Here is a 12967-nt window from a genome sequence, read left to right as displayed (position 1 = left end):
GCTTTGCTCTCTCAAAGACAAAGGTAAATGCCAGGTCGACCACCCCATTCCTGGCTTTCTCATGTCACCACAAAACAGATGTGCCCTCAAAGCATCAGAGCACACTGAGGTGAGGTCGCAGTGACCACCCGCAGCAAACTCTCCATCACTCTTCCCCTTGTACCTTCTGATATGTTGAACCACCTCACTAATGAAATTCAATGTAGCACCTGAGAAAAAAAAAAAAAAAAAAAAGGCACCGCGGGGGCCAAGCGCTGGCTCCCGCTGGCTCCCGCTGGCTCATTGGCATTTTTCAGCTGTCACAGGAGTGAGCCGGCAGTCTAGATACATTATAGACTGTGACCAGGCTCACTCATCTATCATCTGGAGGTCTGATTTGATTCGGAGTGCTGCTGCTTTCCGGTGGTATACACCGGCCTGCCAGGGAGATATTAAAATTCCAGGGAGCCGTCCAGGGAGGAAAGTTTCAAAGGAGAGATGAAAGATGGCGAATTCGCCTGTTGAATTACAAAACTGGGATCGATTTAGAATGTTTCCATAAATGTCTCCACAATCTCATCAGACTTGATTTGATGTCATGGTGAATCAGATGAAAATATGGATTCAACCACTGGGGAAAGAAGCGATTAATGCCAACAGCTGTCCACGTGTCCGCCTTCAAATACAGTGAAGCGAAGCATAGAAATGTAGTCACACCTTTATCCTTGGATTTCACATCAGGGAAAGTCATCATCTGGAGATGTCCGTGTCCTCACACAGGATAACAATATGTACCGCTATTGAAGATACATAATAAGGGAAACGGCAAACTTTTCTGACAAACTTAGAGACAGTCTGAAGTAGAGATGGTTTATTATCTTGTATTTAATTTGGTGTAAATAGGTTTCCTTCTACCATCTGTGTCTTGTCTGAGAACCGTCCAAATTACATCTATAACTACCTCTATAGGAGTGTCAGCGTGGCCTAGTGAAACATAACATGCTCATAGCGATAGCAGCTGGGGATCTATGTTGTATCCATTGTCCTGCTCCAAGTCCTGGTCCAGGACCATTATAATACAGTCATGGATAGTCATCATCCAAATCCTGGACAGTTCATTCAGGCTCTAAAAATGAGAAGGAAACTCACTGTATTGTTGACAATTTTCCTTGTAAAATAAAAATAAAATATTTGACTGGTTTGGTGGAGCTCAGCTATGTGAATAAATGTGTCCGCTTTCATTTTGGTAAAGTAGCTCTCAGAGGAAAATAGGTTGTCGACCCCTGGCCTGAAGTCGAAAGCCGTGCTACTTGCTTGGTGAGGTTGTGCTTTGGCACAGATGAGCAAAATGCAAAATTAGCAGGGTAACATGGTCAGCGTTCCACCCATGCTGATGTTTAGCAGGTCTGCTGAGTTTATCATTTTTAGTTTATGCTACAATGGCTAAGTGACAGAAAACACAAAGCTGAGGGCAATGTTGTTCGTTGGCTTCGGTCAGACTAAATCATAGTTGTTGGTACGACTATTATTCAAGTAAGTAAGAAGACTTCCTACCATCTGATAAGTTTGTATTTTCAGAATACAGCTATGGCTATCCAAGGCTGGCAGTATGACAGTAAATTCTAAAGATTTATTCCTGAAGAAGTTTTTATTTCTCTTGTCTCAGTTCCTCATCTTCCCTAGGTTTAGTTATACTGCATGTTTCTGTTATGAAACATTTTATACTTATCCATTTTTAATGTGACATTGCTAGATTTGTGCATAAAGGCTCTATTCAGACACCGGCTGAAGTGCTGCACAGTGGTGCTTAAGCGGGCTATTAAGCCTGGTGCCCACTCCACTGCTTATGCTCTGGAAGTCCATTCAGGCATACATACCCTATGAGAGTCACACTTGAGGTGATGATGAGTATCTGACTCAAGCTGGCTCCACTTTCCTACTTTGAGAAAAATGTTTTATTCAATGAGAAGTCAGAGTGCATTCCTTATTGTATACTATACTTTATATAAAGCATTTATGCTTAAGACTTTATTCCAGTAGATAATGCATAATGTAAGAAAGACAAACATTGCACCCGCATGGTTACCAGACACATCGGATACAACATAGGTATGATCAAATTCTGAAACGTCGCAGGTGTCCTTAGTGTGGACGTTTTTTCATGCAATTTTATGAGTCTCCGCAATTAAGCAAACAATATGTATCCAGCCATTTGCAGTGTGCTCTGTAGTTCTAAAGGAATCATCAATGGGGATGGGACTAACTAGGGCACACAGAGCCTGCCAACAACTCATTAAATATGCTTGGGTTAGCAAATGCCCACCGCATCCCATGTTTGAAAATGGACAGGGCTTTGGTCAATGAGTGTTGCTGCTAATTTACAGAGATCACACAGCAGATAACTCTTTGTATCAGGTGTTATAGTGGCACCTGCTGTGTCAGGTGTCCAGACCTGCTGTGTCAGGTGTCCAGATACCCCGACCGCCTGATGACTGACTGACACCTCTGATGTTTTCCTTTCTTTCTCTGGCCCTTATATTGTTCTAACTTACATTTTCCTGGCAGTCCCAAACTTTGTGGGAAACATTTCTCAGATCAACTTGGCTTCGACTGCTTCCACTTTAGTTAACAACATTTGAGCTGTAAAACCCTGCGAGACCTCAGGACTTAAGTGTATTTAATGTAACTAATTGATTTCACCTTTTAAAAGGAAAGTTTTGTGCTGCACCTTTTGACAAAAAAGGCAATTACAGCATAAGTAGAGAGCTTTGAAATATCACCCAAACCCTAACACATGCAGTCCCTGCCTCATTATCCTCCATTACAGCTGCAGAATGTTACCCTGGTGATCAACAGTTTCCTTCTACTGCTCAGATGCTCCAACTTTAAAACGGATTCATTGGCACTCATAAAGTGTTGATCTTATGTTGAATTTCAATACAGATCCATTCCTGTTGCTTTATTTATGGTACAAGCACCACTAATACGACACGAGGAGATGAAGGTGTAGGAGTTCAGTGTTTGAGCATATTTCAGCAGAGTTTAGGAGGAAAGAGCTGGACACATGGAAGGATTTATTGTTATTTGCACGATTAATAATTGTGCAAAAGTATGTAGTGACAATGTTGCAGTGTAGTAAACACTTTTAGTGTTAGTGCAGGGAATCAACAGACAGCTCTTTAACCAAGTTAATGTGCTGGTACAGTTACACGTTAATCCAGTTTGCTGTGTGTGCACCGCCATCCTAATAACTGAATTAAATGCGGGCTGTATGTGAAGTTATTAAGCAAGCTATACGGAACATGAAACAGTATCTCTCACTGCACCCCAGGAGGGACAGAGACGATACGGTTACTCGGTGAACCTGCAACCAAACTCATCAGTCCAAACTGCACTGACAAATAATCTTAAAATGATTCAATGTTCTCTGAATGGTTTTGCCAAGAAGTGATTTTGTTGTTGTTGTTGTTGTTGTTGTTCCCGGAATAATGAACTTGAAGGTGGAATAACGTTATCTAGAAACATTCTAGAATAGAGAACAAAACAATTCTAGCTGACAATATGACATTGTCTGAATCTTTACCATTCTATTCTGACACATATTTATCCAAACACCTCAGTGTTTTGGTTTTTTCTTTCACTCATGGTGCATCTGTTTGGCTGCAGGGCAACAAAGCGGCTGTCTCAGCTGGATCCCTGTCGTCACTGATAATAATAACAACCAACATAAATGTTAGTTGTAGTATTTCTTTATGTACTTATTTGTTACAATTTGCACTCTTTCATTTTTAGTTTTGATTTATCATTTTGGCTGTTTCTACTCTAATGGTACTACATTATAGTAATTCTTCTATTAAAAATAACAGTAGTGAATGTGGAGGTTGCTCAAGGTTTGTTTTTTTTATTTCAAATTTTAGCTTCTTTTAAGGGTCAATTTAATCTTGAAGCTGAGTACACCCTGAAGGGGCATCATTTTTTTTTTATTTAATCAACCTATGTTTATTTTACCTTTTTCTTTTCTCACTGCCCATTTCAATTTAGATCAGCTCAATTTGTTGCCCGCTTGCTTGAATTTGGCTGAACATATTTGAGTTGCAACATGTATTGTGTTCTTGTTTCTTTTGATAATGGTACAAAATAAAAATAAAATAAATGGTAAAAGCAATTTCCAGAATAAGATTGTGTGCTGCAGTCATTTGGTTTCACATATTTTTAATGCAAGCTTTCTTTTTTCCTGCTTGCCCCCCTCTCTCCACCATCTCTGCCATCTTTTTTTTATTTCCCCTCCATGTCTCTTCAACCCTCCATCCATCCCTCACTTCTCTCCTCTTTCCTCCTACCCTGTCTTTCCCTCCCTCTGTCCCCCTCAGGGTCAAGGTTCATTTTGCTTCAGGGGAGCCAGTTGGACGCCTCAGACTGGCTCAACCCGGCCCAGATCTTGTTGTACTACCAGCAGAATGCCAGCGGGCCGTGGGTCAGCGAGCTGTGTGGACGACGCCTCCTGGACCCCTGCGAGCACCAGTGTGACCCTGAGACAGGTGGGCCGAGAACACGACATGCGTATTCATTTTCTACTTCACCAAGAGCGTTACCATGGAAACCTTGTTATTTATCACTGAAAAACAAGTCTCAGCTCACTGGTTTGACTCGTTTCTGTCATGACTTCCACTGAGAATACCGTGATGTTACAGTGTTATAGGACTTTAATGTTATATCTTTACAGTAATTATACAATATTCAGTATCTGCTTTTACATAATAGCAGACATATTATTTAATCTGTGTTTAAACTGGCCCATCTATGAACAATCAGATTTGACTGAAAAAGACTGAACTTGCAGTGTTCATCAGTCACTGTGGGCTCCTTGTGTTTGACTGACCTGCAGTCACAATAGCTTGCCAGCAGTAATTGTAATTGTGTAGAGGTCTGACCATGACTGTACTCAATGAGGCTGCAGAGCCTGAAATGGAAAATAGAGTGTCCAGAGGAGCTGCAGAGATGATCAATTAGTTTGCATGACTCTGTTGTCAACTTCATCTGTGCTCGGGTAACAGCAGGAAGTCTGCACATGACAATTTGTAGCAAGTGCATAGAGTGAAATTTGCAATACAAATATGTATAATACAAACAATATTGTGTATAAACTCAGATACATCTCACACACTGCTTCTCATTAAGATTAGTTTCAAGCTAGTGGGGGCTGAAAATATTCCAGGGCAAAGATTTTGAAAAGTTTTGAAGTAATCTGACAAGATGGGAAGCTGCTTGTCTGAGCTCTATCATTTAGCCACCTGGTGGAATTGTTTTGCCTGAATAGATTCAGTCAGATTTGAAACCCTACCGTCACATTGTTTACAACTCAGTGCAGCAGATTTCACAGCAAAAAACAATAAGGTGGTCTAAGAAACAGCTTTAACTTTTAGTTAAAAAATAAATATCAATAATAAATTACCAATCACAGAAAAAAAAAAAAACGTATGTCCAACTAACTATCAAGCAGCCTTAGATAATATGTAGCGACCATTATATGCTATCAGGAAATATTTGCATGTTAGATTGATATGTATATTATATAAAATATAAGGAGGACATCTGGTCTGGCAGGTCACTACACTAGTGCTGTACACAGCTGCTGGGGCTAAATATAAATTCAAGAATTTAACGGGGTAATTACAGCACAACCACAGTTAAGGTAGGAATCAGCATCAGAGTTGTTCCTTGGTGCCCTATCATTGTTTATTATTCATTTTATTCTGCTGTGATTCACTAGAACATTTCTCGACATGCATTTAACTTTTAGAACTATAATATGATAAATCTTAAAATAACCTACGCTCCGCTCCCTTAACTGTATTTTCTACATTCGTCCACGCTCACCGCGGGCAGCTCCTCCTGGACAAGCTGTTAATCAGCTGTGATGAGGAGGCTCGTTCTGCTGAGGGGACGGCCGGCTAGACATGATGAATGTGATGGTAAATCGGTTCGAGCCACTCCTTGTTGCCTTTTTGTCTAATTAATTAATTGTGACAGTGTGGCACTGCGTGGGATGTGATTTAAATCTACTCTGTACACTGCGTGACAAGTTTGTCTTCAGGATGTTAGAATACAGTCCAGAAACAAGTAATGCTATAATACCACTACTACTTCAATAATAATAATAATAATAATAATAATAATAATAATAATTATAGTAATATATCATCATTATTTAATACCTCTTAAGTTACTTAAGGTTGTACATTGCAATTTCAATTAAATAACAGTTGTGTGCAACTTCATCATTTGAGTTTTTTGGGGTGTAACTTTACATTTTCTCTTCTGTGCTAAAATGTATTTCACTCGTCTTTTCCACTGTATATAGTTGATTATGTCTGGTGCTGGGGTGTTATATGCATGCTACCAATTATCAGGTGTTATTTGCAGTTGCGTTTAACTCAACTGCAAATTATCAAAGAACATGCTAATGGTCAAAAGACAAGCTAATTAGGAACAAAATAATATATGGCATACCACATGGCACAATTTATGTCAGCAGTGAGTCTGCACTTCGATTACCAGCTGCTTGGACCTTTACGTACGCCATCCTCCCATATCTCCTGTCAGTGTACACTGCTCTCGGATTAAAGGCAAACATGCAACAACAAAAAAAAAGAAGAAGAAAGAAATTACAACAAGTGTATGTAGTATTTAAAACAAAAAGAAAAAAGATGAACTCCAAATACAGAAAACAACGCCTGAAGAAGCTTCATGTAGCACAAGCTAGCCATGTCCATCACTGTTTAGTGCCCCCTAGAAACATCCCACTGTAGTCTGAACTATTTGTAGTGGACATGTTTTCTTTATTTGTTTGTGTCCTTTAAAGTGTTTTCTCCAGAGCTTTGCATTTCACTCTCTAGCCCACTGTAACAAATACACTACACATGTGTAAGTGAGTAAGAGGTTTGGGTGATCCACGTAAGCCTGAAACAACGTAGACTACTAACTAGAGCCCTGCAGAGGAAGAGAAGCAGGTCAATACGTTCTGATTGATGGGACATCAAAAGAATCTTTGTGACAAAACTCTAAAAACTGGAGATGAATAGTGAGATATAAACACCAGCTTAACCCTGTTTCATGTCATCTGACCTCTATCTATATATGCATGGCATATACAGATGTTTAACAAGCTATCTTTCATTTATGCCACTAATGAAGCCAGATGAATATGACCATAGTTTTAATTCAAGTACAGTCTAATGGTGGACGTCCTTCGCTATTTCATCCCTCAGTCTTGCAATGAGACCGATGTGCCGATGTACACAATGTTTTATTCAAGCTTCAGACCACATTCAAATTCCAAATGATGAGAACATTGTGCTGATAAAACAGAATAGTAGAACATTCTGTTGTTTAACAAGCTCTTTATCACTCTCTCTGCCTGTATATACATTTTGATCTTTCCAGCCCCCAAATTCCCTCAGAAGAAAGTGGGAGCCTGTAAAACAGAATAATATAACTTGTCTTGTTGTTCTAACAAGTTAGAAACAATTTAGTCTAAAAAAAAGTCCTTATTTCTTCAAGTAAATCTCACTGCATAGATGCCCTGAATACTTGTAAGCATATATTATTAATAGGAGCCACTGCGGTGGGATTATTCAAAACAAATATTTTATTATTTTGTTAGTGATAACTCTACTTTTCCTATGTATTCAGAAGATAACAAGATCATTTAAATGATGGTGAGTTCTTAACATTAATTTTTTTTTTATCATTTTCAAAGCAAGGTGCTAAATATGACGCGTCCTCTGTCCCCGTGAATGTGTTGACAATAGACTTCTGCCTTGGCATAAAAACGATCTTCTCACGTACAAAAATAGCGCTGCATTAGAGATAAAAACTAAAACTGAAAATGTACATAACAAAGGCCACGCAACAACACACTTACAGTAGATACGACTTTTTAAAGTAAGTCAGAGCAATTCAAATGATAATCAGTCTCGGCTTTAACGCACTGGTTTAATTCACTGAAGGTTTGAATATTTAACTTAAATAAATCGACCTATTAGTTTGAGCATGTCCCCTATTTATTTACATTTCAGTAATTCTGTAACATGGAAAGCCATGTGCTTTGCAGTCAACAGTCACCTGGAGGATTTGTGTTCCTGAAGAAAACGTGTCAAACTGAAACAAGATCTGAAGTCATTAATCACATCTTCAGACTTTGATTCCTAAAGATTCCTGGATGTTTTTTCGTGATGTGACATCAAACATCTACTCCGGCTGTGAAGTGTGTATCAAGTGGCGACATGTGGGAGGGGCAGCATTACCACACACACACACACACACACACACACACACACACACACACACACACACACACACACACACACACACACACACACACACACACACACACACACACACAGAAGCTGTTTGTTCAACAGTTCATGCCTCAAAAAGTGTTTTCATATTTGTTTCCGTTGCTAATGGGGACGAGGAAAAAAATATGACTAAATGGAACATTTCACATTTACCTGGTTTACTGGCAAGCCTCCGCCGGTACATCAATGAGATTATGAGTGCAGGGAGCGATCTCCCGTTTAAAAGCGATGGAAGTGTCTTCCTTGTTTGGCATCCATTATTCAGCAGCCTCACTCTCCCTTGGGCAGTACAAAGTTAAGTTCTCAAACCTTTAAATGAATCAAAACCTGGGCCGGTGTGTCTCACGACGGCTCTTCTTAGAATCTTTTCTGAGACTCACCCACACACTTGAACCTCCACTCCTCAAAACGATATATGCACCAGCAGCGGGGCTTCGGCAATTCCATTGTATTTTTCATACAATTCCTCCGTAATGAAACCGTTGTGCATACGTGTGATTATGTGTGGGATTGTCAGTGGGACGGTGCTCACATGAGTGTGAGTGAAAGTGTGTGTGGGCTGCAGGGAGATTGCTGCAGAGGTGCTATAGATAGCTTAAATCCAATCCCCTTTTCTGCTGGATAGGATACTGATGAAAACTGAGATGGGCTGCGACAGTATCTGTGCTGCTCCTGCAAGACATTAAAAGAGGCGGCGGAATGCTTTAACGCGCGGTGCTTCCCTTCCTGCACAGCGCTGAACCTGGGCGCTGATGTTTACGGGCTCCTCTCATCACCTTCTTTCTCTCCGTGTGTTGGCTGCAGGGGTGTGTGTGTGTGTGTGTGTGGGGGGGGGGGGGATTTCATGAAATACAAAGGGACGGGGTTGTGCCTCTGGAGACGAATGCTCCAACATCATAACACACTGGCTTGATTAACGTGGCTGCATAATAGATCAATGTGTGCATATCTGCTTGACGAGTTGTATGAGTTTGTGCGCAAGTGACACAACAGTGCATGAAGAACTCTCCGTTGCATTGCAGTGGTCGCTGCCCACATGGCAGATCAAGAGTTCCAGGCTATCTAAGGACAATTTCTATATTTTGCTCGTTGCCTGGTCGACCAATGTAAAATTCTACGTTTTATAAAAGGTGAAAAATAGCAGGGGGAAAAGTGAAAAGTGAAAAGAAAGTGTGAAGCTTAGAGTGTGGCTCAGCGCCTGTGTATTAAGCAATTAGGGAATGTAACATCTTGCAAGTGTAGAACAAGTTGGAGCTGAGTGCTGTGACCTGAGAGTGCAATGAAACGGCTATTAGAGCTTTGTTCAGCAGCGGCACAAAGTATATGCTCGCTGCTCCACCATTGTTTATTCATTTTCCTTTTTTGAACATGTCAGACTGTAATTCAACATGTAAATTTGGCTTTGTGGTGTCAAACATTTCAGCTCTTTAGTTGTGCAAAGTAGCAATTATGTTTACAGCTGCAAAGTCTGCATGCTGCGAGTGCTGCCAAAACCATGCTATAGTAAAGAGTTTATGAGCATTCATTTTATTTATTTTTTCATTCAGGTGAAGTTTCTGGAGAAAAAATAAATAATTAAATAATAATTACTTAAGGTTGGAAGAGCAGAACATGTACTTGCATAATGTAGCCAAGCAACTGTGATATACTGAGCTCTTTCAACCCGGCCTCTTTAATAAGAAAATCCCTAAACTTTTGATTATGAAATAATTGTAAGATACAGTATGTCCTGTGCAGTCAAAAAGGAGTTTGTAGATCAACTCCAGTGTTTTTTCGTGCATATAATAACGATAACAATAATCATAATAACCTTGGACCTTGGTTAAGGTCAGGGGTTCTCAATGTTTCTGGCTCTGGGATCAGAGAGTAAATCACAGCTAGTACTGTGATTCCATCTTTATTAGAACAATTTAATCATTTTCTATAAATTTCCTTCAGTTCAATATAAAAAAAATCAAGGCAGCATCATAGCTACCACTGCATGGGCAAGAATCAGGTTGGATGTTGAATGCTTACAGAGCTGCTATAAGTGGATGTACAATCTTTGCACAGGATCATTTATTAGAAAGGTTTCTTTGTCTTGGGTATAATTGTGTGGACTGTTTACATCCTGAGCATTCCTGGACCTGGTCTAAGACATGTCTCAACTTCAGACCACATAGAGACTCTTTCCAAGAGAAGTATGCTATCAAATATAGACACACTTAAAAGCCCAACATGTTTGCGTCATTTCCTTTTTATTCAACAACTATGAGCAGGGAAATCAGTACATACGACTTCCTTTGGCCTGGCAGGTACTGACAGCTGACCTTTTCCTATAGCAGTGGTGTTTGAGGGGTGTCTGCTCTTCACTCGCCTCCTATTGAGCATGAGGTGAGCATGTTGTACATGTTACCCCTGAGTAACCCTCCAAACCAAAGGTGAGGCCTCATCAATCATACTGAGCAAAGTCAAGGCCAACATTTCTCCTGGGAGCTGACAGCAGAACAAAAAGCTGATGCTTCACTGTTCTTTGTTAACAGGCTTCACTTATCAGGACGATGCCGACGTAGAGCATGCACAGTGTTCCCGGCCCGCTGGTGAGGTGTTCGACAGATTCTCATATTTTTTTAATTAAACAACTCTCAGTGGATGAGTCCTTTAAATATCGGGTGACACTGTGTGCATATCAAACCGTCCTTCATGGGGTCCCGAACCTGGGATTTAAAAACCCTTTTAAATGCTCACAGTGCCTTTATCTGTAGTACAGATGAGCAGTGCTGCATGTGATTAGCAGTTACCCCAAAATGTTGCTTTAGGCCTGCAGACTAAGTGGAATTTAGGAAATCACGAGGAAATCACGACCCCAGACAAGCCTTGCTTCAGTAAATAATGTCAGCGCCAAGCGTCTATTCATTAGACTAATCACTGATCTAATCACTTCTCATTTAGGCTGGGGATGTTATTAAATCGTTGGGACCAGTCAGATAAGTGTGAAAAACACTAATAGAGACCGCGTCCATTAAGTGTAGACATTTAGAGTGATGATTCAAAGTTAACTTCAGTATTTACTTTTGATGTCTGTCGCTCTTCTCCATTGAGCAACTAAGTTCCAGGAGCTAAACATCAGGAATTACTATATTAACAGAAACTGATTTAGGAACTGTAACAGTGTGACAAAAATAACCACATGCTACAACACAGATTTGTGTAATGCGTTATTTTTTCTTCATTACAATATAATCTCATAATATGTATTTAAACTAAATGATTTACACATTTGTAACAGCAAATAACAACAACAACAACAACACAGCTAGTAAAAAGCTGAAAATGCTGTATCTTCTTGCCTGGTAATATGGCTGAGTTGGAAAACTTTACCTTTTGATTAATTCATATTTGTTTTGATTCTAATTCAGCCTGAACATGCATGTGCTTATCAAGGGTTTGCCAAGTGACAGGTAGAAAAGGAGGCAGGTCATTAAGTGAGCTTTCACAACTTGGCTGTCAGAAATGTTGGTTTGGTTTGAACTCTTAACATGAAAATGTTTCTATCCACAGACTTTCTGTTCAGTATATTTTGTGTGCATTGTGAGTGCACTGAAGCATGTGAAATTGTTAGTAACTGTATTGATGTAATACAGTTCTGGTCAGGGAAAAACCACATGGTTACGGTTCGAAAAAAAAAAAACGCCTACAGGATGGAAGTCCATGACTTACATCGCCAAGCCAACCTCCTCTCAAACCGTGCATAAACTCCAGCGGCCTTTTCAATTCATCTCATCACGTCCCTCGTTTGACGTCCTGCGGTGTTAGTCCAGCCAAAAATGAATACAGTCATACAGCAAGGTCTTAGTGTGAAAACAGTGTTGCATTGAGCCAGTGTTTCACACCCGGCATCCTTATCAACATGTCAGAGAGCCATTCGCTGGCATGACAGACAGCGGGGAGCTCCAGCGCTTTCATTAGTTGCCATTGGCGATCAGTTGTCATTTTTAGAGCAGCTGCATTGTTCTCAAAGAACCCTGCTGGAAAACTTTGAGCTTTTTTGGAGGGACAATCTGAACAAAAATATGTTTGGAACAGCTAAACAAAAAAAAAAAAATCAAAATAAATAAAAGGAAGATTATGACTACATCATTAAAGCTAAGAGATTATTAAGAGTACCCTAAATGCCTCAAGAGGATCATCTCTGAAATAGCTATCATGGAGTAAAACAGAAGGAGAGGAGCAAAGGGATTTTTCCAATGAATTCAAAAAAGGCTCGTCTGTAATGAACACATGATTAAATCACTGCCTTTCTTTTTTGCAGGGGAATGCCTTTGCTTAGACGGTTATATGAAGGACCCGGTCCACAAGCACCTCTGCATCCGCAGTGAGTGGGGGCCCAATCAGGGGTGAGTTGTGATCATTAAATCCTGACGGTTTGTGATTGCTCATTATTGTTATTATTATGACCAAAGAGAAACAGTGGAACAACAAAGGATTCATCCTACACATCAAATCAGAAGTTTAAAAAAAAAAAGATACTGCTATTGCCAATTAGTATTTTGAATCAGACACAAAAACTGCAGGAACAACTGAAGTACACAAAATGATAAACAATGAATTACAAGTTGGATTTTAGAGTACACTTTAGATATTGTTGA

At 39.9% G+C, this 12967-nt stretch overlaps 1 protein-coding gene across 5 annotated transcripts in view; it reads left to right on the top strand.

Moving 5' to 3' along the window:
- Positions 1-12967, top strand: part of astn1 (astrotactin 1) — a 399600-nt gene that overhangs the window by 115169 nt on the left and 271464 nt on the right. For all 5 annotated transcript variants that reach the window (XM_069709823.1, XM_069709824.1, XM_069709822.1 and 2 more), the window contains 2 exons: positions 4350-4517; positions 12631-12715. In XM_069709823.1, coding sequence (XP_069565924.1) covers positions 4350-4517; positions 12631-12715 — 253 coding nt within the window. The remainder of the gene's footprint in view (positions 1-4349; positions 4518-12630; positions 12716-12967) is intronic.

This window comes from Brachyistius frenatus, unplaced genomic scaffold, assembly GCF_029030835.1.
Source record: "Brachyistius frenatus isolate BFR_SWC_R1_liver_20210118 unplaced genomic scaffold, ASM2903083v1 Contig_85, whole genome shotgun sequence".
In the NCBI taxonomy this organism is placed as follows: Eukaryota; Metazoa; Chordata; class Actinopteri; family Embiotocidae; genus Brachyistius; species Brachyistius frenatus.
This window is presented reverse-complemented; position numbering and strand designations above follow the sequence as displayed.